The sequence below is a fragment of the Chiloscyllium punctatum genome, chromosome 26 (genome assembly GCF_047496795.1).
Source record: "Chiloscyllium punctatum isolate Juve2018m chromosome 26, sChiPun1.3, whole genome shotgun sequence".
NCBI classification, from domain to species: Eukaryota; Metazoa; Chordata; class Chondrichthyes; order Orectolobiformes; family Hemiscylliidae; genus Chiloscyllium; species Chiloscyllium punctatum.
In genome coordinates, this window is record NC_092764.1 from 70,787,410 (window position 1) to 70,815,264 (window position 27,855).

The 27,855-nt window shown below is 43.1% G+C and overlaps 1 protein-coding gene across 8 annotated transcripts in view; it reads left to right on the forward strand.

The window, feature by feature from the left end:
* The window catches only part of cnot1 (CCR4-NOT transcription complex, subunit 1), a 161,645-nt gene extending 133,790 nt beyond the window's left edge, over nucleotides 1–27,855 (forward strand). For 4 of the 8 annotated variants that reach the window (XM_072547597.1, XM_072547600.1, XM_072547598.1 and 1 more), the window contains 14 exons: nucleotides 202–344; nucleotides 1,276–1,384; nucleotides 6,645–6,814; nucleotides 8,477–8,708; nucleotides 9,987–10,235; nucleotides 11,388–11,551; nucleotides 12,467–12,584; nucleotides 13,452–13,553; nucleotides 13,788–13,961; nucleotides 16,223–16,387; nucleotides 22,830–23,010; nucleotides 24,015–24,147; nucleotides 24,556–24,690; nucleotides 25,942–27,855. In XM_072547597.1, the coding sequence (XP_072403698.1) occupies nucleotides 202–344; nucleotides 1,276–1,384; nucleotides 6,645–6,814; nucleotides 8,477–8,708; nucleotides 9,987–10,235; nucleotides 11,388–11,551; nucleotides 12,467–12,584; nucleotides 13,452–13,553; nucleotides 13,788–13,961; nucleotides 16,223–16,387; nucleotides 22,830–23,010; nucleotides 24,015–24,147; nucleotides 24,556–24,690; nucleotides 25,942–26,020 (2,154 nt within the window). In that variant the 3' untranslated portion in view covers nucleotides 26,021–27,855. Of the gene's footprint in view, nucleotides 1–201; nucleotides 345–1,275; nucleotides 1,385–6,644; nucleotides 6,815–8,476; nucleotides 8,709–9,986; nucleotides 10,236–11,387; nucleotides 11,552–12,466; nucleotides 12,585–13,451; nucleotides 13,554–13,787; nucleotides 13,962–16,222; nucleotides 16,388–22,829; nucleotides 23,011–24,014; nucleotides 24,148–24,555; nucleotides 24,691–24,785; nucleotides 24,830–25,941 lie in introns of all 8 variants that reach the window. The other 4 variants (XM_072547599.1, XM_072547602.1, XM_072547604.1 and 1 more) reach the window with 2 other exon arrangements.

Genomic DNA, 27,855 nt, shown 5'->3' on the forward strand with positions numbered 1-27,855 from the left:
CTGATAGTTTGCATTGCTTAAGTGATTATTTAAGAAACTATCCGTGTTTTCAAATATACTTTTCTTTACTACTTTGAACTTTACAAGTTTTTGTTCCGTGTTTGTTCAGAAATTAAAAGTACAATGTTCGTAACTTACTGACATTGTTATTAAAGTTGAGATAATTTGTGAGCTAAAGTCAAACTCTGCTTTAATTTGAAGGCTGTAGAGGGACTGCTGGATGCCACAAGTGGTGCAGACCCAGACCTCCTGCTTCGTTATCGTGAATGCCATTTGTTGGTTTTGAAAGCCCTGCAGGACGGTCGTGCTTATGGCTCACAGTGGTGTAACAATAAAATCACCAGGTGTGTAAAAGAAGGCAGTGTGAAATTTTCACTTTGTTCCATGGCATGCAACGCTGCATCGTCAAACACGAATGCTACTGCTACAGACTGAAGTAAATCACTAAAAGTATCCAATTCTCACACAGAATGAAGTTATGTTTGGCGTGCACACTGCCTCCTCCTGGATAATCATGGGTTGTGTACTTGCCCTCTTCTGAAGCTGGAGTCTGAACTATAGGTGTCATTTAACAGTAAACATAGTGTTGAACACAGTGACATACAATACTTGCACAAAGTGAACTAAGCTGCTGCATTCAAAAAGTTTACATAATTTTTTTTAAGCTTTAAAAAATCCTCCTGAATGACTGTTTAATCACAAGCTGTGGTCTACTGGAAGATACCTGATGGTTTTGATTTAAAACTAACTTAAAATCAGCAACTAATTCAAGATAAAAAGGGGAGGGACTTGTACCACACACTTTTTGCTGTTTCCTGTAAAGTCCAGATAGCTTTGATCATTCTAAGGGTGACTAAATTAGCAAGTAGTTTGAACACCTTATTAAATAAAAGGGCCCAAGATATTCCATGAAAGGTTTATTTGCTCTGAAGTTTGAATCAAATGATACACACAGACATTAAAGCAAGTCAGCAAAAGCTTGGTCAATAGGTTGGTTTTAAGGCACATCCTTATGGAACAGGGAGGTTTAGTGAAGGCATTGAAGAGCTTCAGGACCGAGACTGCTGAAGACATTGTCACCAGAGATGGATGATGCACAAGATGCCAGACTGGAGGTGACGTAGCTGGGCTGGAGGAGGTGACAAGTAATAGAGAGAAATTCTTAATTACCCACGTCATTGCATTTCTGTGTATGATACAAGTTAGTAAATTTACATAATAGTTCAGATTTAGTGAGCTTGCCAGATTGTAAGTGTTGTCTGTTTGTTCATGTAGGTGCCTGATTGAGTGTCGTGACGAATACAAATACAATGTGGATGCTGTGGAATTGCTCATTAGACACCATCTGGTCAACATGCAGCAGTATGACATCCATTTAGCCCAGGTAAGGATCTGCTGTACAGCTCTGAACAATTACGGGATTAACCCTTGGGCAATGTAAGTATGTAACTGTGGGGTCATAGTACAGCAGATATCCCAGATGAATCTAGTCCCTTTTGCCAGTATTTGGCCCACATCCCCCTCAACACTTCCTCTTCACATACCCTTCCAGATACTTACTTACTTTTTTTGTTGGTAAAGTGTTGGAAAAGGTTATAAGAGATAGGCTTTATAACCATCGAGAAAAGAATAATCTGATCCGGGACAGTCAGCACAGTTTTGTGAAGGGTAGGTTGTGCCTAACGAATCTTATTGACTTTTTTGACAAAGTGACCAAACACATAGAGGAGAGTGGTGTATATGGATTTCAGCAAGATAAGGTTCCCCACAGTAGGCTATTATACAAAATGCGGAGGGATGGGATTGTGGGAGACATAGTAGTTTGGATCAGTAATTGGCTTGCTGAAAGAAAAGAGGGTTGTAGTTGATGGAACATGTTAATCTTGGTGTCCAGTTACTAGCGGCGTACCGCAAGGGTCGGTGTTGGGTCCATTGCTGTTCGTCCTTATAAATGACCTGGATGAGTGCTTAGAAGAGCAGGTTAGTAAATTTGCGAACGACACTAAGGTTGGTCGAGTTGTGGGTAGTGACGAAGGATGTAGTAGGTTGCAGAGAGACATAGGATGCAGAGCTGGGCTGAGAGGTGGCAAATGGAGTTTAATGTGGACAAGTGTGAGGTGATACACTTTGGACGGAGTAATCGGAATGCAAAGTACTGGGCTAATGGTAAGATTCTTAGGAGTACAGATGAGCAGAGAGATCTGTGTCCATGTACACAGATCCCTGAAAGTTGCCACCCAGATTGACTGACAGGGTTGTTAAGAAGGCGTACGGTGTTTTCGCTTTTATTAATAGAGGGATTGAGTTCCGGAACCATGAGGTAATGCTGCAGCTGTACAAAACTCTGGTGTGGCCGCACTTGGAGTATTGTGTATAGTTCTGGTCACTGCATTATAAGAAGGATGTGGAAGTTTTGGAAAGGGTGCAGAGGAGAATTACTAGGATGTTGCCTGGTATGGAAGGAATGTCTTACGAGGAAAGGCTGAGGTACTTGAGGCTGTTCTCGTTAGAGAGAATAAGGTTGAGAGGTGACTTAAGAGACATATAAGATAATCAGAGGGTTAGATAGGGTGGACAGGGAGAGTCTTTTTCCAAGTATGGGAATAGCAAACACGAGGGGCACACAACTTTAAGGTGAGGGGAGATAGGTATAAGACAGATGTCAGAGGTAGTTTCTTTACTCGGAGTAGTATGGGTATGGAATGCTTTGCCTGCAACGGTAGTAGATTCACCAAGTTTAAGTGCATTTAAGTCATCATTGGACAGGCATATGGACGTACATGGAATAGTGTAAGTGGGATGGACTTCAGGTTAGTATTACAGGGTGGTGCAACATAGAGGGCTGAAAGGCCTGTACTGTGCTGTAATGTTCTAAATAACATTGAACATACAACAGTACAACACAGGACAGGCCCTTTGGCTTCTGCTGTGCTGACCTTTTGTCCCACTGTAAGATCAAACTAACCTACATAACCTTCATTTTACTACCATCTATCTGCCTTTCCAAGAGTTGCTTAAATGTCCCTAATGTATCTGCCTCTACCACCACTGTCAGCAGTGCATCCCACACATTCGGCACACTTTGTGTAAAGAACCTACCTCTGACATCTCCCATAAGCCTTCCAGCAATCACCTTTAAAATTATGCCCCATCATAATAGCCATTTCCGCCCTGGGAAAATGTCTCTTGCTGCCCACTCTATCTATGCCTCTCATCATCATGTACACCTCTATCAAGTCACCTCATCCTTCGCTGTGAAAAGCCCGAGCTCCCTCAACCTTTCTTCATAAGACGTGCCCTCCGGTCCAGGCAGCATCCTGGTAAATCTCCTCTGCACCCTCTCAAAAGCTTCCACGTCCTTCCTCTAAGGAGGTAACCAGAACTGAACACAATATTCCAAATCTGGTCTAACCAAGGCTGTACAGAGCTGCGGCATAACCTCTTGGCTGTAAAACTCAATCCCCTGCTAATGAAAGCCAACACACTGCATGCTTCTTAACAACCCTATCAACATTGGATGGCAACTTTGAGAGATAGAACATAGAACATAGAACAATACAGCACAGAACAGGCCGTTCGGTCCACAATGTTGTGCTGAACATTTGACCTAGCTTAAGCACCCATCCGTGTACCTATCCAATTGCTGCTAAAAGGTCGCCAATGATTCTGACTCTGCCACTCCCACAGGCAGCGCATTCCATGCCCCCACCACTCTCTGGGTAAAGAACACACCCCTGATATCACCCCCCCCCCCCCCCCCCCCCCCCATTCCTTCCTCCCTTCACCTTAAATTTATGTCCCCTTGTAACACACTGTTGTACCCGGGGAAAAAGTTTCTGACTGTCTACTCGATCTATTCCTCTGATCATCTTATAAACCTCTCTCAAGTCACCCCTCGTCCTTCGCCGTTCCAATGAGAAAAGGCCTAGCACACTCAACCTATCCTCGTACAACCTATTCTCCATTCCAGGCAACATCCTGGTAAATCTTCTCTGCACCCTCTCCAAAGCTTCCACATCTTTCCTAAAGTGAGGTGACCAGAACTGCACAGAGTACTCCAAATGTGGCCTAACCAAGGTCCTGTACAGCTGCAACATTACTTCACGACTCTTGAATTCAATCCCTCTGCTAATGAACGCTAATACACCATAGGCCTTCTTACAAGCTATAGCCACCTGAGTGGCAACTTTCAAAGATCTATCAACATAGACCCCAAGATCCTCCTGCTCCTCCACCTGACCAAGAACCCTACCGTTAACCCTGTATTCCACATTCTTATTTGTCCTTCCAAAATGGACAACCTCACATTTGACAGGGTTGAACTCCATCTGCCACTCCTCAGCCCAGCTCTACATCATATCTAAGTCCCTTTGCAGCCGACAACAGCCCTCCTCACTATCCACAACTCCACCAATCTTCGTATCGTCTGCAAATTTACTGACCCACCCTTCGAACTCCCTCTTCCAAGTCATTCACAAAAATTACAAACAGCAGAGGACCCAAAACTGATCCCTGCGGAATTCCACTTGTAACTGGGCTCCAGGCTGAATATGTACCATCTACCACCACTCTCTGACTTGGACCGGTTAGCCAGTTTTCTATCCAACTGGCCAAATTTCCCTCTATCCCATACCTCCTGACTTTCCGCATAAGCCTACCATGGGGAACCTTATCAAATGCCTTACTAAAATCCATGTCCACTACATCCACTGCTCTACCCTCATCCACATGCTTGATCACCTCCTCAAATAATTCAATAAGACTTTTAAGGCAAGACATACTCATCACAAATCCATATGGATGTGGCCCTCAAGATCCCTCTGTTTCACCAATCTGCCAAGAATCCTGCCTTTGACCTTATATTCTGCATTTAAATTCGACGTTCCAAAATGAATTACTTCACACATTTTCCAGGTTGAGCCCCAACTGCCCTTATCAGCCCACCTCTGCATCCTGTCAATATCCTGTTGCAACCTACCCTATCCAAACTCCACTAATGTTCATGTCATCTGCAAACTTACTAACCCACTCTTCCACTTGCTCATCCAAGTCATGTGTAAAAAAATCACCAGAGCGGAGGTCCCAGATCAGAACCCTGCAGAACACCACTGGCGATCAAGCTCCAGGCTGAATACTTTCCATCTACTACCACCCTCCATCTTCTATAAGCCCACCAATTCTGTATCCAGATAGCCAATGTGTCCCATGCCTCCTTACTTTCTGAAGAAGCCTACCATGGAGAGCCTTATCAAACACCTTGCTAAAATCCAGATATACCATGTCACTGCTCTACCTTCATGGATGTTTTGTCACATCTTCAATTCAGTAAGGTTTGTGAGGCATGACCTGCCCCTCTCCAATAATTTGACTACCACCCTTCAAAAGCATTGCGGTACTGCTCAGAGCACTGTGGCTCAGTGGTTAGCTCTGCTGCCTCACGGCAGCAGGGACCCGGGTTTGCTTCCAGCCTCTGGCGACTGTCTTTGTTGAATTTGCACATTCTCCCTGTGTCTGCATGGGTTTCCTCCGGCTTCCTTCCACAATCCGAAAGATGTGCAGGGTAGGTGAATTGGCCATGCTCAATTGTCCATACTGTTCAGGAATGTGAAGGTTCGGTGCATTAGTCCAGGGTGAATGTAGAATAATGGAGAATGGGTTTGGGTTGGATACTCTTCAGAGGGTTGGTGTGGACCTGTTGGGCCATAGGGTCAGTTTCCACACTGTAGGAATTTTATATTTTCTATTCTCTGCGCTCTCTTCTCTATTAGATGCTCTGTGTTTGAACAAGGGAATAATATTTGGCACCCCCCCAGTCATCTGGTCGTACTCCAGTGGACTGTGAACATGTCGATTTTTTTTGGTTTTTGTTGAAAATAAAAATGAGAACGGAGTGAAGTTGGGTATTTTCTTCACACTTTCAGAACCTGACTCTATTGGGGGCGTGCAAGGTATAAAGGAGAGGAAGTGGGGTATGAGATTGTGACATAATACACTGCTTGTGTCCAGCTCCCAAGATATTCGAAGAACCAAGTCATCTTAAATAAAACTAATTCCTTTGGGCAACTGCTTATTCCAACAGCATTATCAACACTCGGGGATTTATTATTAAGTCCTACAATGTAGAGGCTTTTTTAAATGGTTGAGCCTTGTGTTGAAAATCTGAACACTTATTAACATTTCTTGTGCACGATTCTCACATTTGACAATAGATTGACCAGTTTTAACCCGTTCCTAGCTCTAATATGCAGTTTACTTCGCTATCTAAGGTGATGGTAAAGTGTGTATTTGGTCACCTTTTGCAGTCTGCGTTTCTGTAGCAATATAATCAATCCTCTCACTGCAGTTTGATTCAAGACTCTTAATTTCTGCTGCTGTTACTCTGACCAGATGTGTAGCTTGAACTCAGTGAGGTGGCTGACCGTTTCTTCTTCCATGACACTTTTTTTGTTTTCAGAAACAAAGCCATTTTGTTTAAACATGTTACCAAAAAAAAATCAGTCACCAGGTTCAGTACCTGAATTCAGGATTCAAGATAAACAGAATGTTGAATTGTGATGCTTTAATTGTTCCCTTAAAATGTAAACTTGTGACATGCACGTTATTGAAGTACATTTTGGATTGAATGAAGTTTTTAATTCCTGCAGTCAATGGAAAATGGCTTGAACTATATGGCAGTAGCCTTTGCCATGCAGTTGGTTAAGTTTCTGTTGGTCGATGAGAGGAGCATTAGTCATGTAACTGAAGCCGACCTGTTCAATACCATTGAAACACTTATGAGGATCAGTGCTCATTCCAGAGGGAATGCACCTGAAGGGTAAGTTTTGGGGCTTTTGAAAAGTTGGTTTAAAATGGTAATAAATGTTCTATCTTTATGCAACTGAAGGAAGCCTGGTTCCAATAAAAGCCTTTAGAGCTGTCCGTGCCCAAATAAGCTGGTATTTACTTCAGGAGTTTTTTTTAATCATGAGCAATTAATTTCAGATTAATAATATTATGTGATCAAAAGCATTACTGAATCTATACACAATGCAGTGGTTCAGTGCTTAGTACTGTTGCCTCACAGCACCATAGACCCAGGTTTGATTCCACCCTCAGGTGACTGTGAGGAATTTGCACATTCTCCCCACGTCTATGAGAGTTTCCTCCGGGTGCTCCAGTTTCCTCCCACAGTCTAGAGATGTGCAGATTAGGTGAATTAGCCACACTAAATTGTCCATAGTACTCAGAGACGTGTAGGTTAGCCATGGGAAATGCAGGGCAGGGGAATGGGTCTGGGTGGCATACTCTTCGGAGGGTCAGTGTGGACTTGTTGGGCCAAGTGGTCTGTTTACACACTGCAGGAAATCTATGGTGCTCTGTGGTACACTGTTCTGTTGATTCAGTGCCGCCATTAACTTAGGTCTTTAAAAAACTAGCTCCTGCATGAATGTACCATTTGGCTTACATGTGATACCTTTGCTATGCAGTTAACCTGCTGAAGCGTTACCAGAGTTCACACAAGAATAGCCATTGTCATAAGAGCCCTTGGCATTGTTAAGCACTGAATACTGGGGCAGAGCAGCAATAAACTTATCAGTTAATAATCCCTTTGCGCAGAATTTGAGTTCTATGCAAAAAAAAGCAAATTACTGCGGATGCTGGAATCTGAAACCAAAAGAGAAAATGCTGGAAAATCTCAGCAGGTCTGGCAGCATCTATAAGGAGAGAAAAGAGCTGATGTTTCGAGTTTAACTGACCCTTTGTCAAAGCTTTGATAAAGGGTCAGCTAGACTCGAAACGTCAGCTCTTTTCTCTCCTTACAGATGCTGCCAGACCTGCTGAGATTTTCCAGCATTTTCTCTTTTGGTTTGAGTTCTATGCCGTTTTTTTCTAAGTTATATTATTAACTAATCCCAGAAGAAGTTTGACCTGTGATGATTAATTTTTAGTGAAACAGTATCCAAGACTTTGAAAAACAATTGTGGTTTGCAATAGCAGCTTTAAGAATTGCCACATTGGCTTAAATACCTACATAATTTGTTGGTACCTGAAAAGGTGTGCTGCAGTTAATGTGTTCCCACTAGTTGGCCTCCTAAATTTCACCTTCTGCCTGTCACTGAGACCCAGTCAATTTCAAAAAGACCTCAGCCAATCTCAATTCTGATGGTCGAATACTTCTCTTCCAACTCTGGTCTCCTTCCATCTTCTCTACCTTTTTACATCTCCACTCCTATGACACGCCCCATCATGGGATACCGCCTTAACTCATTGTCTTAAACTTTCCTAAGCCTAAATACTACTATACACCTGTTCTGCCTCCTGTGTAACATACATTTTTGATGCCAGTTACAATATTTAATTGTTAAAAGTTGGACATTATCAGTTTTGGATCAGTTGTAATTGTTTACTGCAAGCCTCTGGACTTGAAAGCAATTCAGAAATGGTGTTTCCTCTGCGGCAACTCTTACTTTTTATTTCTAATGTGTTCCTGATACAGATTGCCACAGCTTATGGATTTGCTTCGAGCTAACTACGAAGCTATGATGGATCGCGCGCACGGTGGCCCCAACTTTATGATGCACTCTGGGATATCCCAGGCCTCTGAATACGATGACCCACCAGGTCTTCGAGAAAAAGCTGAGTATCTGCTGAGAGAGTGGGTAAACCTCTATCACTCTGCAGCAGCTGGACGGGACAGCACCAAAGCGTTCTCTGCCTTTGTTGGGCAGGTAAGGTCAAGAATGAGAAAACAGCTGGCTCATAGAAGCTACATTAAAAGGCAGTTAAATCTAGTGGAAAGTAACCAAAATGCTGACCATTGAAACAAATTCTTCCATGGAAATTACAGGAAAGTCAAACCAGTCCCTAATGCTATTTGTCCTGTATGTAAGAATTAGCCAAAATAAGGTTTCTTCTTTATTCACATATCTTTTATCTCCATCTTCTTCAATCCACTTCTTAAATATGGACAGGATGTCTGGTTCAATCAGTAATTCTGCTGTCTACAGCCCCTCAATTCTGCATAAAAAAGACTTCTCTGGTTTTCTGTCCTGATTTTCTTAAATTTATTTCTGTTAGCTTGTTCTAGACCCTATGACAGTGTTTCTCTCTGTTAATCTCTTTCTTAGTATTAGAAACCACTGTAATGAAAACAGCCTCGGTTTTAGAGTTGATGGCATTCTCTGGACTCCATGCATCTTTTGCTGCACCCACATCTTCCTTTAAATCAGGGAACCCAAGACTTTAAACTCAGTCTTGGTTTTAAAGACCATCTGTGGACTTGAGTTTGATGAGATCATAGATTCACTATTATATCTCAGCTTTTGTTTTCTAGCACGGTGGCTCAGTGGTTAACACTGCTGCCTCACAGCACCAGGGTCCCAGGTTCGATTCCACCTCTGGACTACTGTCTGTGTGGAATTTGCACATTCTCCCCGTGTCTGCGTGGGTTTCCTCCGGGTGCTCCAGCTTCCTCCCACAGTCCAAAGATGTGCAGGTCAGGGTGAATTGGCCATGGTAAATTGCCCATAGTGTTAGGTGCATTAGTCAGAGGGAAATGGGTCTGGGTGGGTTACTCTTCGGAGGGTCGTGTGGACTGGTTGGGCCGAAGGGCCTGTTTCCACACTGTAGGGAATCTAATCAAATCTAATCTAAACTCTAGCATAGAACCCAGTAATCTGGTTGTCATCTTATGGTCTTATCCAGTGGCAGTGTTGCTTTTACTGTCTTTTGAAGTCAGATCACCAAATCCTTCTGCTGTTTCACATTACTTAGACTTTCTTACTTCATCTCTTTTTTTTTAATTTGGATTTAATGTTTGTTACGTGTTCTGTCTCCCTTGTATGAGCTGAGGGGTGATTTCAGAGCTGGTACAGCCTACCTGTTTCATTTGGGCTCCTAGATGACATTCTAAACTCTGTAGCTGCAAAAGTGCAGAGCAGTGAGGCTGAGATTAGTGCTGACCTCGTGTGCCTTGCTGGCTGTTGAATGGTCTGTTATCTCTGCAGATGCACCAACAGGGAATCCTCAAGACCGATGACCTGATTACTCGTTTTTTCCGACTATGTACTGAAATGTGTGTTGAAATCAGTTACCGTGCACAACAGGAGCAGCAGCACAATCCTACAGCCAATCCCACGATGATCAGGGCCAAGTGCTATCACAACCTGGATGCGTTTGTCAGGCTAATAGCCCTGCTGGTCAAGCATTCTGGAGAGGCCACCAACACAGTCACAAAAATTAACCTTCTCAACAAGGTGAGTGGGTTTCTGTATCATTTACCTGTGACCAGTATGGCTGTGTTTCTTTGAGCATTTGGGAGCTCGTCTTAATGTATAAGTTACATTGGCACAGAGAATTGGGTTACCTTCCTTTCATCTGGCCTTTGTTCATGGCAGTTCCATGAAATGAGATTGAATGTTTTGTCTTATCATGTCAGATAGCTGTACCCGCTACTTAATCCACATGCTCTCTTTGTTACTTCTGGTAATACATTAACTGCAGCCCTCGGGACAGAAGGAAATCTGCTTGCAGCCACCACCAGGAATTTCGAATCTGTGATTAACGCCCTTCCTTTCCTGGAAGAAGCCAACCCAACAGATCTGCACTTTCCTGTATTACCAACAAAGTTTAGTAACTTGGCAGTGTGTGAGGGCTACTAAATGTAAGCTGCTCCCATCTTCACATTGTCATTCCCCTAGCTGGGTTGTCATGCCAGTGCACACTCTGAAATGTCACTCAGTAAGTAGTTTTTAAAATCATTTGAGGATTCAGTAATTGAATTGCTGTTGTTAACCTTAAATGACATCCATTCAAACCCCTAATAAGGTCCTACAGTGTATCTCAAAACAAAAACCCATGACTGAAGTCCCAGAGATGTTTGGTCATTTGTTAAACTGTTCAGGTTGCAATTGTCAAACATTTAACTTTTGGCCAGGATTAGAAGAGAGAAAGGAGGAGGAAGCTTGAGGAAATGTCAAAATCCAAGTGTTGGGTCATCGTCTCCTCACTAAAATGATAATGAGTTTTGAGTAGTAGCTGATTTCAGGTTACCAATTTTGGTCAGCCTTGATCTTTTAGAGCTCTGAATGTCCGAAGTTCAGTCTTGAGCTTGTATGGAGTGAGCATGTGGCAGTTGGTGTTCAGTTGTAGTGCTTCAGCTGCTGTTGGTCTGGCTGCCCTGGAGAGAGAGAAGAGTTTGAGGCAAAGTTCTTACACCTCACTCTCTGCTGCCCCAGGTTTGCAATGCTGGTGAGCACCATTTCTAGTCATTCATTGTCACATTGTATATTCACACATGGTTAGTTACTCAAAGGAGTAGGAGTGCTGAGGAGCTAGCAATGCATTGCAACGTTGCAGCTTTGCAGGGGCTAGATGGTGTTTTTGAATGCTTGCTATCTAATGTGCAGGTACTGGGGATTGTTGTTGGAGTACTACTACAAGATCACGAAGTACGTCAGAGTGAATTTCAGCAGCTGCCATATCATCGAATCTTCATCATGTTGTTGCTAGAGCTAAATGCCCCTGAGCATGTGCTGGAAACGATCAACTTCCAGACACTGACTGCTTTCTGGTAAGTGTTTAAAAAGGAAGCATTGTCTCCTATTTCATTCATGTTGTCAAAACATTGTAGGGGAAATTCTCGGTTACTGGAACAATACAGTATCCAAAATTTAAAACTCATTCCCCCGAAATGGCTAGTGAACAATCAAGAAGGATTCAACATGCTCTATGGTAGAGTAAAGGTTTAGTTAGCTCTGAGGGAATGAGGTCTGTTTGTGCAATGCAAAATCACTTGAACAACTTAATACCAATTATGTCTCACCATGTGTAAATAGTGCCTTTAAGTGACCTCCAGTTGGACTATTTGTCTATATTCCATTAACTAGTCCTGGCTGAAGTAACAGTGGGTGTACTTCAGCTGCTGTCTGTCCCGCTATGCAGGAAACCAGACATGGTTCCTGTATCAGTTTGACATCCTCTCATTCTCTCTCGATCAAATGAGCTTGGGATCATCTCAGCAGTGGTGTTTCCCATGATTTAGTGGCTATTTACTCATTGCACGAGGTATCAAAAGGCTGGATTGCTTCTCTGTTTTCCTGAAGGAATTAAATTGAAAAGGGACAGTCTATCGGCTTGTCTTTAATCTGGCACATTGAGACTGTTGAATTGCTGAGCACCTCACTGTTGGAGGGTGAAAGTTAATAAAGGGTTAAAAAGAGCCCTCTGATGTGTTTACATGAGGTTAGCCCAGCTTCAAACCAATGACTTAAAAGAGCTTACGTACTTCAACCTGATGTTTAACGATCAGCTAGAATGGCTTTTGGGTTGGTAATTTTAATTGTGTCTCCCAAAGTAACTACAGTTTTGTTAACCACAGTAGAACATGTTACTGGGAGTCTTCTAACTGTGTGCTCTTGAAGTTATTGTTACTCACTGATTCCTCTCTTCTGACATAAATTGCGGTGTCTTTTTTTTTTCTGTGCAGCAACACATTTCACATCTTGCGGCCTACTAAAGCTCCTGGCTTTGTCTATGCTTGGCTGGAACTAATTTCCCACCGGATCTTCATTGCGAGAATGCTGGCGCATACACCCCAACAGAAGGTAGGCTAAATGCTGTCGGTATCTGAACCCCTGGCCTGACTGCTGTTACAGTTTATTCTGTACTATCTTTTTTTTCTTACAACAGAGAGATTTTTGCATTTTCTGTCAGTAAATAAGTGTTCAGGCGTAGCTAGATGTTCACCGAGTGGCTGCAGCGCAGAGCAGGAAAGGCCTGGGCTTAACTCTCTAGCCGCAGTAGGTTGGAGCAGTGATATTGATATTGCAATTGACCTTCATGCAAGAGAGGGATGGATGGGGTGGAGTTCACCATCCCTTGCTTGAAGTTGTGAATGAGGACAGGATGAGGTGTAAGGTACCTATGTCCCTCCTGTTGCTGTTAGAGACAGAAAGTGCACATTGACAAAGTTCACCAATGAATAATAGCTGCTTGGAGGGCATCATTCAGCAAACTCGAATGTGAGTGAGTGACGCAGTAACTTTTCAGTGCTGTTTTATCTATCACTCTTATTCTTTGGTCAGTGACAATGTGTGCACAAATTTTAATCATCATCTGAGCAAGGATTCAGTTAGACCACTGGAATCTCTGCACTAGCTTGTGCAGCGGAATGCTGTGGAAGTTAGCTAACTGAGCCTGATGTCCATTGGTAAAAAGGACAAGGTAACCAGTTTGGAGCTTGGTTAATTCATACATTATACCCAGATTAATCTTTATACTGATTTGTGGAGCTGAGTTCAGATTTATGCGAGATTACTCTGTGTGTGTGTGTGTGTGTGTGTGTGTGTGTGTGTGTGTGTGTGTGTGTGTGTGTGTAGTATAAATTTCCTGTTACAAGGCATGTATGTAGAAACTCTTGTATTCTATAACTGTTAAATGTAGAGGTATGGCTAATGTATTCTGTCCTCCAGGGCTGGCCCATGTATGCCCAGCTGTTGATCGATCTGTTTAAGTTCCTGGCTCCTTACTTGAGGAATGTGGAGTTGACAAAACCTATGCAAATTCTTTACAAGGTGAGTGTGCATACCACGTGACAAAAGGAAAACCCATGATCTCCACTGCCACTAGTTTTAGTGATTTTAGTTTTGTAAACGCTGCTCACTTTAAAAAGTCGCATTTCACCAGAACAGTTAAGAAGCGTTTTGGAATGGGAGCATATTTCTCGTATTTCACTAACATGTTGTTCCCTTGAGAATGTTTCTGCTGTGTCTAATCTGGTTCTAAGATTGCTGTTTTACCTTTTACAGGGTACACTGCGTGTCTTGCTTGTCCTTTTGCATGACTTTCCAGAGTTCCTTTGTGACTACCATTATGGCTTCTGCGATGTGATCCCGCCAAACTGTATTCAGCTGCGAAACCTGATCCTGAGTGCCTTCCCACGGAATATGCGACTGCCAGATCCATTCACACCGAATCTAAAGGTACCAGATGGCATTTTCACCTAGGGGTTTGTGTTGTCTGATCAAATGAGAGCCTGTTGACCCGGAGAATAAGTGTTCCAGCTGATCCTGGAATCATCATTCCCTAAGTACAGGGGAACCTCTATTATCCAAACAAAATGGGTGGGCACTCTTTTTCATTCGGATAATTGATTATTCGGTTAATTGATTCAATGCCTTTCCTCTGGTGCTCGGAGTTTTCTGTTAAGTCTGATCTCCATTCAGGAGACTAGGCAGCAGCACACCGTGCGTGAGACCCCCAAAACCCTGTCCGCCCCTGCCCCAGTGAGCCCCCAGTCCCACCACCATCAACAGTAAGACTACTGCCTTTTTGTGGAGTGAGTCTCCAAATAGTGTGCGCACGTACAGCCCCACGCACAACCTTTTACTGCAAACTTTTAACAAGTTCCACCTTTGCCCTGTACAGGACAGTGTTGGAGAGATTTTCTGGGGAAGGGGGGGTTTAGGGTGTAGAATTCAGGGAAAGTGTGGGGAGAGAGGGAGGGCGGGAGGTCAGTCATTTGGCGACTGTGCCAGGGCTCCCATCGATGTCCAGGACTGTTCTCAACAGCATTTCAGTAAACAGAGATCACTTTTAATCACCGTAAACAAAAGACGCAATCGGTGTTGGAAACACGTCTTTGATGTAATGCTTCTATCAGGACCATGAGATCATCTTCGGATAATTGATATTTGGATAACCGAGGTTCCGCTGTAAACCGTATTGTGCAGTAACCTAATGCGGCTTGAAAGATTCCTTGTAACATGAGCTGGCACAGGTAGTGAGAGGCTTATATATCCTGTATAATGCATCAGAACCTTTTGTGCTTTAGTGGTTTACAGTGAAAATAGTTGGAATTTCGCAACAGTTTGAATTACTGGGGAGCTATGCACTGGTTGGAGTGATACCTGGCACGTAGATTTTGGTTGTTAGTCAGTCTTCACAGCTCTGGGATATCTCTGCAGGAGTTCCTCAGGGTAGTGTCATAAGCCCAACCATCTTCAGCTGCTTCATCAATGATCTTCCTCCATCAGAGATTCACTGATTACACAATGTTCAGCACTGTCTGCAATTCCTCAGATACTGATGCAGTCTATGTCCAAATGCCACAAGACCTAGACAGCAACTTGCGCTGACAAGTGGCGAGTAAGATTTGTGCCGCACAAGTTGTGGATCATCAGCATCTCCAACAAATCATCTAATCATCGCTCCTTAAATTTCCACGGCATTGCCATCAATGAATTCACCACTCTGAATGCCCTAGAAGTTATCATTGCCTGGAAACTGAACAGGACTAGCCGTATGAGTTCTGTGGCTGCAAGAGCAGGTCAGAGGCTAGGGATCTTGCAATGAGTAACTCATTTCCTGAGTCATCCAAGCCTGTCTGTCATTTATTAAGATGCAAGTCTGAAGTGTGATGAAACCGATAACTTCAAAATCACTTGAAACCTAACACTGCCCAAGGCAAGATCATATGATTGGCATCACATAAGCAAATCTCTGCTTCCTCCATCACTGATGCTCAGCAGCAGTAAATATCATCTACAAGATTCACTGTAGAAATTCTCCAAGTCTCCATAGACATAACTTTCCAAACTCACTCCCATTGCCATCTGGAAGGACAAAGGCAGGAGACAAATGGGGAAGCCACCTACAGCAGGCTCCCCGCCAAGGCCCACACCATCCAGAAATATATCATCATTCCTTCAGTGTCACTTGGTGAAAATGTTGGAACTTGCTCCCTTGTGGCATTTTGGGTCTACCTACAGCACATGAACTGCTGTGGTTCAAGCAGGTAGCTCCCCACCAGCTTCCAGAGGGCAACAAGGAATGGGCAATAAATACCGGTCCCCCGCGAACATCTCCTAAGCCTTCCCAGTTTATAGAATTTTGCCATTGCAATGCATAAATTTAAGTGAAAGCAAAAAATGTGCAAGTCATGATTTTCCCCTGAAATGGAAGATTTGACATTGAAGCTTCATTCAAAATGAGACTCTCCCCACCAGGGGCACTGACCTGTTTTGTTTTTAAAATGTTGGCTGGCCTTGATGTTTGAGTATTTTCTGTTGTTTGATTTGCTGCAGTTCTCGCTTGTCTTTTTTTTAAATCTGTATGTGGGTGAGTAAGTCCATGCTGGTTTGTTCCTGTATGAGTGGGAGGGCAGAGTTGATGTCTGTGTTTAATAGGTGGTTACGACTATTGGTGGTCACCCTGCTGACTCTGTGTTCACACCGTGTGGCAGGTGGATATGCTGAGTGAAATCAACATTGCTCCTCGGATATTGACCAACTTCACAGGAGTGATGCCACCTCAGTTTAAGAAGGACTTGGATTCCTATTTGAAGACGCGGTCACCGGTCACCTTTCTCTCAGAGTTGCGCAGTAACCTGCAGGTGAGCAGGACAAGGGTAATTACATCTTTTTTTTTTAAAACTAATTATTGAATTCTTACTGCTACAGAATGTGACCTCTTTGGCTTTTCGGATAGAAATTATACAAATATAAATGTGATGCTGCAGACATAAGCATGCAGTAAGTCTTTGTTCATTACATTATGATTAATCCAGGCTGGCGTTACTGGATGACTAAAGGTTGTCAAAGTCAACATAATCACACTTGGGGAGGGTATGGAATCAGGGAGCTGACTTTATCATATTAAAGTAGATAAGTCCCCCAGTACTGATGAGATCTCTCCCAGAATATTGAGAGGGGCAAGAGAACAAATTCCTGTAGTGTTGACAGACCTTTTTGTATTATCTTTGGCTGCAGCAGAGGTCCCAGATAACTGGAGAATAGCCAATGTTATCCCATTGTTTAAGATGGGTAGCAGGGATAATCCTGGAATTTACCTGTGACTCTCATGCTGATGGTAGGGAAATTATTGGAATAGGTTCTCAGGGACAAGATCTATATGCATTTATAGGTAAATGGAGTTATAGACAGACAGCATGGTTTTGTGTGGGGGAGTTTGTGCCTCACTAACTAGATCAAATGTTTTTGAGGAGGTGACAAAGGTGATTGAGGGAAAAGCAGTTGATTTTCTCTATATGGACTTCATTAAAGCCCTGACAAGGTCCTTCATGATAGACTGATGCAAAAGGTGAAGTCACCTTGTACTAGGGGTGGTTTGGCAAGATGGATACAGAACTGGCTTAGTCATAGGAGATAGAAGGTAGTGATGGAAGGATGCTGTTTCGAATGGAGGGTTGTGACCATTGTTCCACAGGGGTTAGTGCTAAGAATTTGTTTGTGGCTCATTTTGGAGGGAAATGTGGCCGATCTAAGTAGTATGTTTGCGGATGATATAAAGTTTGATGGAGTTGCACGTAGTGAGGAAGATTGTCAGAGGACATAGCAGGATATCGCTCAGATGAGGGCATGGGCAGAAAAGTAGCAGTTGGAAATTAATCTGGGCGAATGTGAGATGATACGTTTTGGAAGGTCAAGAACAGGTGGAAGTTATACAGTGAATCGCAGAATGCTTAGGGAGTATTCATATGCAGAGGGATCTGGGTGTGCAGGTCCACACATCACCAAAGGTGGCAGCACAGGTAGGTAAAGAAATATGCCTATGGCATGCTTGCCTTCATTGGAAGGGACATTGCATGTAAGGATAGGCAAGTTATGCTGCAGCTTTCTAGAACTTTAGGCCACACTTGGAATATTGCATACAGTATTGGTCACCACTGAAGAATGTGGGTGCTTTGGAGAGAGTACAGAAAAGGCTTTCTGGAATGTTGCCTGGTATGGGGCATTTTAGCTATAAAGAAAGGTGGATAGACTGGGTTTGTTTTCACTGGAACACAGGAAGTTGAGGGTCAGTTTATAATAGCACTGTTTTTATAATTTAGTGAATGGCGTGGAAAGTATGAGGCTTTTTCCCAGGGTGGTGGGGGGGTGGTCAGTTACTAGGGGGGCACAGATTCAGGGTGGAGGGGGAAAGTTTAAGAGATATGAGAGGCAAGGTTTTCATACGAAGGGTGGTGAGTGCCTGGAACACGCTGCCAGAGGAGGTGGTGGGGAATCAGACACAGTAGCATTCAAGAAGCACCTGGATGAATACATGAATAGGAAGGGAACAGAGGGATATGGATTCTGGAAGTGAAGACAGTTTTCTTTTAGTATGGAAGGGCAAAATGTGGCGGTGCAGGTTTGGAGGGGCCGGTTTCTGTGCTGTATTGCTGTTTGTTCTAAGAAACTCACCCTGCCCACCTGCTTTAAAAACCAACAAACCAGAGTTTCTTCAGGGTAGATTTGGTCTGTGCAGTTCGCTTGATTGGTTGTAAAGAAAATCTACTGTAACAAAGTTTGAATAGGAGGAAATATAATCTGGTGTAAGGTGTCAAATGAGTCAATTCAGCTTCCCAGCAATATTGCTTAATAGTTCAGTGTATGAATAGCAATATAGCAAGGAGTTTTACTGTGGGTTTTTAAATCACATGCTCCGACCATGTGCACCCAGCTTGCTCACTAAGGAAAGGACTGAAACCGTTTCAACGACTGGAAGCTGTAGTTCATCATGGAACAGGAATAAAGTGCTGGAGAAACTCAGCAGCTCTGGCACCACCTGTGCAAAGAGAAACAGTTAAGGTTTCCAGTTCAGTCTGAGTCATCTTTCGAATGGAACAGGGGAAGAAATGATCTTGTATTGCTGAAAAGTTCTGGGGAGATTGTTAAAGACCACTTTTCTCATCAGTTATATTTCACACTCCTTGGAAAACCTCCAACAATACTGATTACTTCTCGTGTTTTCCAAGTTCTTACAGAATTACCCTCCAATTAACTGATGTTCATCTGTTTCCAAGTTCCATTTGGCCTCTGGCTTCTTTGCCGAGCTATACTAAATGATAACAAAGGTCAAAGATATTGTGTTTTGGTAAAACAAACAAAAGCCTGACTTATAAAATTGTCAGCAGGGCCTTGGGTAGTGTTGTAGAACAGAGACACCTAGGGGTTCAGGTATGTAATTCCTTGAAGTTTTGCATCTTAAATAGGTAGAATAATTAAGATGTTTAGCGCGCTGGCCTTCATTGCTCGGAGCTTTTGGGTATAGGAGTTAGGATGCTATGTTGAGTTTGGACAAGACGATGAGGCCTCTTGACTTTTAGTTCTGGTCTCCCTGTTATTGGAAAGATATTTTGAAGTTACTAGAGGGTTCAGAAGAGACTCACCAGGATGTTGCTCGGAATGGAGGGTTTGAGTTGTGGGGAGAGGCTGGGACTTTTTTCACTGGAGCATGGGAGATTTTGAGGGGTGATCTTTTAGAGGTTTATAAAATCATGAGGGGTATTGATAAGGTGAACAATGGAGTCTTTTCCCTCGGGTGGGGGATTTCAAGACTTGGGGGTTATATGTTTAAGGTGAAAGGAGAAAGATTTAAAAACATTAGGGGGCAGTTTTCTTTTTAGAAACAGTGGTTCATGTGTGGAATAAATTGAGGAAAGGGTGGATGCAGGTATAGTTGCAACATTTTAAAGACATTTAGATAAGTATATGAATACAAAATGGTTGGAGGGATATAGGCCACCTGCAGGGATTAGTTCGTGATTATAGTTCACATGGAGTGGTCGGACTGATGGGTCTGTTTCCCTGCTGTATGGCACTCTTCCCTAAAGGTAACCATAACTTGGTTGAATTTAACATCCCACTTGAGTGAGAGCTTTATGTTGAAAGAAGCCACGCTAAACTTCAGTAAGGGAGTTACAATGGTTTATAAGGGCAGATTGGCTGGAATAGACTGGGAAATCCGAAAAGACGGTGAAGGAACCATGGCAGACAGTAAAGAAAATAGTTCATCTCTCTGTGACCATATCCCAGTGAGGAAGGATCATTCTGGAAAGGGACAAACTAACCATGGTTAACCAGGCAAGATCAGGATTGTGCAAAGTCAAAAGGAAAAAGTCTAACAATGTGGGCATGGTCAGTGAAAGGATTGGGGAAAGTTTTGAAAGCTTTCAAAAGATGACTTTGAAAAATTGAGGGAAGAAGTCAACTTGAAAGCTAATTCGAAAGTATGAAACGCAATAACCATCGTTGATGAAGAAGTACTGGGCAAGCTCATGGAGCTAAAGGCCAATAGTTGCCCTGAATTTGATGGGTTGCCTCTGAGGATTTTAAAGGAAATAGCTGTGGAGATTGTGGATGAACTGGGGGGGGTGGCAAACTTTGTTTTAACCAGCACTCTTGATAAACTGGCAAAACTTAGATACCTCCAATACTGTGATGTCTGAGTATTTATAAATAAAGTATAACAGTGATACATTGTTTCTATTGCATTGATTTTCAGAGGTGTGTTGATGTCTTTACATAATTTATTTGAGAGATGCTGATGTCTTGCAACATGACCTGGTCAGGGTTTACTGCGATAATACATACCTCCTTGATTATCTGAAATATTTGATCAATCTGCTGTTAGGAAGGTGTTGTCGTAACATTGCATACTGCTGGTCCCATGGGTGATGGATAATTTTACTGTAGTATGTTAGCATGAATGGAGAACTGTGTAACTAGTAGAAGACAGAATGGAGTTAAGGGGCAAGTTCAGGTGGCAGTCTGTAACTAGTGAAGTGGCTGCAACTATAATTATTCACAACAGATAATAATGACTTGGATGAAAGAAGTGAATGTCTTATCGCCAAATTTGTGGATGATACAAACAGAATAGGTGGAGGGGCAAATGGTGAGGATGACGCAGTCTGCAGAGAGGCTGTAGGTCAGGTGAGTGGACAAAATGATCTTTTGGCAGATGGAATATAATGTGGGGAAAAATGAGGTTGGTCAGGAAGAACAGAGCATCTCTTATTAAAATGTAGAGAGACTGCAGGAAATCACAAAAGTTAGCAATTTATATGAATAGGATAGAGTGTAAAAATAGAGCAGTCTTGCCAAACTATACAAGGTGCCTGTTAGACCACAGCTTAATACTGTGAACAGTTTTGGTTCCCTTACCCAGGGAAAAATATACTGGCATTAAGAGGGAGGGCCATCCACAAAAGGTTCGAGTGGATCCTGGGTATGAAGGAGAGGTTGGGTATGTTAGGCCTGTTCCCTGAGTTTAGGTTGATTTCATTCTCCTGTCAAAACATACAATATTCTTAGTGACCTTGACAGGGTAGGTAAGATCACTCTTTCCCCCCCCCCCCCACCTTGTGGGAGAGTCTCTGACCAGATCTCAGAATAGGGCTGTCCATTTAAGGCAGAGATGAGGAAAAATTTCCTCCCTGAACAGAGTGAAACTGTGGAATTCTTTACTGCGTAGGACTGTCAAGGCTGAGATGGACTGATTTTTAATCAGTAAGGGAGAAAAGTCAGAAAAAAACGATTATTAGGTCAGCCATAATCTCCTTGGATGGGGAGCAGACTCTGGGCTCAGTGGCCTATTGTTTTTTTTAATGTCTTGTGGTTTCATGGAAAGGATTGTGGGAGGGGACCGGAGTTAGTTTGGAACGAGGGGTGGGGGGGGGGATTACTGGTGATGGTGGGGCTAGACATGGTTGAGAGTCTGGACACAATTGGGGAAGACCTGAACCCAGTGGGGTAGACAAAGCAGTGGGTCTGCCAAGGCCGTTCCTTTCAATTGATTTTTTTTGACGAAGTAGAAACTGGTGGTGTGGGGTTTAGGAACTGGGGGAGATCCCCCAAAGAGGAGGTCCATGACAGCCCTGAACACAATGGCTTGATGCTCACTGGTGGAGTCATGGTCCAGGAGAGATAGGAAGGAGTTGTCTGAAAGTAGGCACTCCCCCCTTTCCAAGGGAAATGGCTACAGGACCAGCCGCAGACCTTAATAATGCATCCACAATAATTCTGAAGTTTGTGTTTCTCCATGTTGCTAGATTCTGCATACACTTTTTTTTTAACATCGATGGTTAATTGTAATGGAGGTCTTTGTCATATCCAGTTGCAAACTTAGAGCTTGGAAAATGTGCATAACTTTATGGCAACATTTCTGGCTGAGCTGAATGAAGCTTTTGCTTGAACCCATCCAGCAGATCTTTTTGTTTTTCTGACACCCACAAGATTTCCTTTGCAATCTTCTATAAAAATAGCCTGTTGTTTTCTGTTTAAACTGGAAATTAACCAGCAAGAACCATCTGGACAGCTCCCAAGCCTTGTATTCCTGACTGGACCATCTCTCCAGCAGTGACCAAAATAATAAGGGAAATGCTAACCGTGGACGGAAGCTGGGTTATGGGGTGTCTTATTACTGCAGTGTGACTTGGCTCGGGGTCTGTTGGTTTTTCAGCCCACTCCTTGCTACCGTTTCCTCTGCTCACCTGACAGTTGTCATCATTACAAAAATCGTTTGGCAGATGTAACACTTCATGCGCTGTAATCCCAGCAGCTAAAACGTCATGCCTGATGGGAGATATTAGAATGTTCATTGGTTGTATTGTGTTCTGCTTCTCCGGTTTTCTGATTGTTGGTGACCAGACTGAGGTTGGCATTGGGTCAGAATCGGAGCCAGCAGATCATTCAGGCCGTCTGTGCTGAACACAGTCCAGTATGTTGTACAGTCTGGACTGCTGCTGGCTGGATCAGTCACAGCAGTGCCCACTTATTCAATGTTTCAGAACCGATTTGAGGGGTGGGGGGGAATAAAATTAGACTAACTTCCTTCATGGTCTCGTTGAGTGAATACGCATTAGTTTCCTAGCCACATAGCAGATCAGCATTGAGGCAGGAAAAAAGGTGCTACACTTTGACTTTGATATCTTGACTAGGGAAGTGACAGTTAACCATATCCACTTGTTTTTGGTCAGTATTCAGTCCTCATTGGTTTGTGTATTCCACGCTCTCGGGCAGTACGTTTCTGTGGAGAATGGAGTCACTCCTTTCTTTCTATTACAGGTATCAAATGAACCTGGTAATCGGTATAACATCCAGCTAATAAATGCCCTGGTGTTGTATGTGGGGACGCAGGCGATTGCTCACATCCATAACAAGGGCAGCACACCATCCATGAGCACGATCACACACTCTGCCCACATGGACATCTTCCAGAACCTGGCTGTTGACCTTGACACAGAAGGTAAGGCACCGGTCTGTTTTTACACTTTAGAATCTGCTGTTTTTGTTCAACATCCTTTATTTCATAACGAAGATCGAGAGGAGTGCCAATCTTTTCAATAGGAAACCCTCTGGCTTGTTTTCTAAGTGTTGTTCAACTGATCCCTGCTCAGGCTATAGTAGAAACCCTGTAGTTGGCTTCAGCTTATTGGTTAGAGAATGGAAAAATCTGTTTGTGAAGTATTGTACCCGTCCTGACTCTCTGAAATCTCTTCCATTCACACACATTCTCCTTTTATTCATCACCTCAAAAAGGAATTCTGTTTCCATCATTGTGTCTGGGAGAGTTTTCATGTCTTAAAGACACTATGCAGAATTCTGTTTTTGCCTGTTGCTAGTAAATGTGTGTGGCCTGACCAGTGGTGATCATTTTGCCTGTTTGTCACACTGCAGGCTGTTGTTCTGACAACTTGTGGCTCCGCCCGGAGAATCTGCAAGTGGATTTGTCCATTCCCTGGTAAAACTGGTACTACTGGTGACCCGACACCTTGAAAACTGGCCACCTTCCATCCTGTCAAACCCAGCATGTGTGCGTACCTTTGGAAGAGAAGATTCCTGGCCCCCTCTAGCCCATAGCATGTGTCCTAGAAAATGAAAACTGATATAACCCGGGGGATCTGTTTTCCTCTTTGTGCTCTATTCCCCAGAGAACTACCACTATCAATAGTGGCTGCTCAGCTAGGAATTGGTTAATAGCACCTTGAAACAAACCGTTGGTACGATGGTGACACGGGGGAATGATTCAACTCTTTCTGAATCGGAAGTGCTTTTTGAAAGATGCCAGTCAATAATCAAGCCAGATTATTGTGCTCATTCGGCTCGCTGGGGAATTAAAATGCCGGTGTGTTAGGCAAACATAACAATGGCAATGTTTTGTTCATCTTTGGAGAAGTATTGTGCGGTCAGGTTTTAAATTGCCCATCTCCTGAGCACCCAGGATAATCACTCTTGTTTCCCATGTTTCAGGTCGGTACTTGTTCCTGAATGCGATTGCCAATCAATTGCGTTACCCAAACAGCCACACTCACTATTTCAGCTGCACTATGCTGTATCTGTTTGCTGAAGCCAACACAGAAGCTATCCAGGAGCAGATCACCAGGTGAGAAGCGAGCAAGGTTCCCCCAGCCCTGACTTCTGCATCTTTGCCTTCAGTTCATGCTGCCCAATAATGTGATCTCTTTTATTTTAAATTATGGTTTGGAATGGATTGTAAGCCTCTCTTTGGTACACTGCAGCACATTGATCCTGAACTTGGGTTGTCAGTATTGCAGGTAGAGAGATCAAATCATAACCAAAGAGAGATCAAATTTAATTGGAATGCAAAGTAACAATTTTTACAGAAAGCAGCTGTGGCCTGCATAGTTTTTGAGTTTAATATGCAAAATGTTATCGTTAACAAGTAAGATTTTGCTATCTGCATTTCCTGACCTGATTCAAACAACCATTTAAGAAACTATGAAAGTCACGAGCCTGAATTGTGACTCTGCTGCTTTTCACTTCCTGTCAGGGTGCTGTTGGAGAGGCTGATTGTAAACAGGCCTCACCCATGGGGGCTCCTCATCACCTTCATTGAGCTGATTAAAAACCCCGCCTTCAAATTCTGGAACCACGAGTTTGTCCACTGTGCCCCTGAGATTGAAAAGTAAGTGTTTCGGGTTGCATTGTTATTTCCTTGAATCCTCCTCTGATGTCAGATCTTTCGTTATTATTGAGAGAGTTTGTCTTTTGCTTCTGTAGGTTGCAGCTTATACCTCTCTCCAAATATCTGACCCGAGCCCCAGGTATGCTCTTGAACCAAACTAGTATTTAGTTGAGAATTTTCTTGTTTCAAGCATCAGGCTGCCTGCTGAAGTGCTGAGAGAGTCCGCGCAGCGCTGGGGAGCACTGTGCAGGTAGAGCAGCCGGACTGTTCAACACTTTGTGATGGGTTTACTTCCTCGCAGGTTCTCCATTCTGTTCCAGTTTTCCTTCTGACCTTTCCAAATGTTTCCTTTCCTCCTCAACTGTTGAAATGCCAAACTGCATGTTTGAGAAGTCAGTTCACTGAATTGGTAATCTTAAAAGAATATTGTATTTGTTTTTCTCTTCAACTGCTCATTTGAGTGACTAAAATAATGATCGGAAAAATTCCATTCCGTGTGACCCAGCGTAAGGGGCATTGGCTTTGGTCCCTGGTTGTTTTGCACGCACACCCAACTTCCCTGAGTTAACATTGAAGAGCAGGAACCTTGGTCAATGGTTTTCATTTGTTCCAAGCAAACTGGTCCAGAGATTATACTGTATAGCCTGTTACTACTACACTCCCACCCAAGTATCGGGCTGTTACTGCATCGCTCAAACCTGTGACCGCTTGTATGGCACTACCCCACGTTATGACGTGTTAAATATTGTAATGCTGTATGAAATGTACATTGATGATCAGTAGCTTTACACATGCACATCCATTGGTGGTGTGACAGGACTCCTCAGTCTGCAGTTATGGGTTCAGGTCCCACAACAGAGATACGGGCGCATAATCAAGGCTGACTCTCCAGTATGGTACTGGGAAACTGCTGCACCGTCAGAGACGTCACCTTTTAGCTCCGATTTTAACCCAGAACCCTGTCTGATCTTCTAGATGAATGCAGGCATTCCTGTGGCACTATTTGAAGAAACATGGCGGGGGTCTTCTGGTGTAAGTCCCCCAATTAACAAATTTTTGCATTTGTTTCAAAGTTGTGGGGGGTGGGGCTTTTTTGGATCTTGCTGTGCATTTAAATGGTTGCCCCATTTCCAATATTGACTCCACTTCAGAAGTGCTTCATTGGCTGTAAAGCATTTTCCTGCGGTCACTTTTTTGTTTGGGATTTGTCAGTAACCTCTGCATAATGCTTGGCTGCTGTGTGTTTTGCAGGTTGTTCCAGTCTGTAGCTCAGTGCTGTATGGGACAGAAACAGGCACAACAAGTAATGGAAGGCACTGGCGCCAGTTAAAACAATGAAGCAACGCCATCTTGGACATGCAACATGGAAAAGAGTGATGGGCAGCCTGTGTTTTTCTTGAAACTGACATTGGTCGTGTAACTTGTTGGTTCTTCCAATCCGATGCAGTCAGCTGCATGAGTCAGACATAGGAACAGTAGTCAGTGAAGCACTGACTTCATGTTGGACATGTTTTATTTTTCATTTGTCACTTGGCCAAAAAAAAACAAATGCTGTGAATATCATTTGAAATGATATAAAAAAAACAATGTAAATAAAAGGGAGTGCAACCTTAAACTGGACTATCTCCATCTGTGCAAATTGTATTAAACTGACTTTTACCCAATTATTCCTGTTGGCAGCTGATGACAATTGAAGCATGTCTGGGACAGATTGCCCCGCGCCTCACCCCAGTGTCCCAAACTCCAGCCACGTCCCAAATTTGTGCAGGAGCTGCTCTTTATTCGATGCAATTTTCCCAGTTTTGATTTTGGAGGTGGTTGAGGGGTTTGCTGAAGAGCAATATCAATTTTTATTTGTCCTCCTTTCTAATATATGTAAAGAAAGTATTCTCCAGAGTGGTATGGAGATGCAGTATGGTTTGCAAAAGAAGTTTTTATTTTAAGTTTCTGAAGTTTTGGTCTTTGAGATGAGCAGCTCCTTCTGTCCATAAGCCAAAGGGTGTGTCCCAGGCTGAGTGCAGCATACACCATGTTAATGCGAAGGAAAACAAGAGGTTCTCCCTGAATTCTGTAAATTGTGGGATAAAAAGAGCCAGTTTTGCGGCACGGAGTCGATTAAGTTTGTAAAAAAGAAACCAAGGACCAATACAGGCCATTTTGTAAGGATTTTGAATGTTGTTTTGTAAATGTATTGGTCCATGTGTTGTATTTTGTAGTCTTTGTAGTTTCCTTGGCTCTAGTTCTGCCACTTAACACTCTTGTATGTAAGCATATTGTAGTTAATGCATTAAAACCCATGTCATGCAGCAACCTCCTCTTTGTTTATTGCCTTTAGACACTAAAGTTTAGGAATGTGTTCATGGTATAACCCTGGTTGGTTCTGAATCTGATTATCCATCTTTTTGACAAAACAATTCATTAATCCATCAATCTGTACTTTTAATTTTAAGCAGTTCACATTTGACTTTTATTTTTACTATAATTGGGAGATGAACTCACACCTAAAACTTGCTGAAAAAGCATGCTCAGAACCAGCCTGTGTTAATTGTTCAGCATTATCTGCCTCAATCTGATCCTTCCATACAGTGATCTCATTCACGATCCATCCCAAAGTCCACCTGCTACGTTGCTGCCTGAGTTTTTCCTCTCTTGGTCTACTCATCCGGGTGAGGGGTGTTTGACGTGGAGAATTTCCGATAACAGACATCCAGAGTCTACAACACGCACGCCACATGCAGTGAAACATGTTCAACTCTTCCTTGACAAGCCTGGATCTAGGCTCGTGGCAGCTGACTGCTGAACACTGGAATCTCCTGGAGCTGCAACCTTCAATGTACTTTTGAGGAAGGGGTGCAGATTAGTTTTCCCATTTCTTACGTTGCCTTGAGAAAAATGTTATTCGAATGCCAAATGTGTCGGTGAGAGTCATCGCATGCATTTTGAGGATGGCCTAAGTTATGTTGTCGAGGATCTGGGAGAACTCTACCTTGAAAAATAAGAAAAACGTTGCTTCAGTTTTCTTCTCGCTGTACCAGGCCACGGGTTCTCCTAGTACAAGTAAAGGAAGCATCACCAAACTCTTGTAAAGCTGAATGTAATGTCCTCATCCAACAGACTCAGTACTATTTGCTGTACAATAAAAATAGGAGAGATTTAGGCCATTTG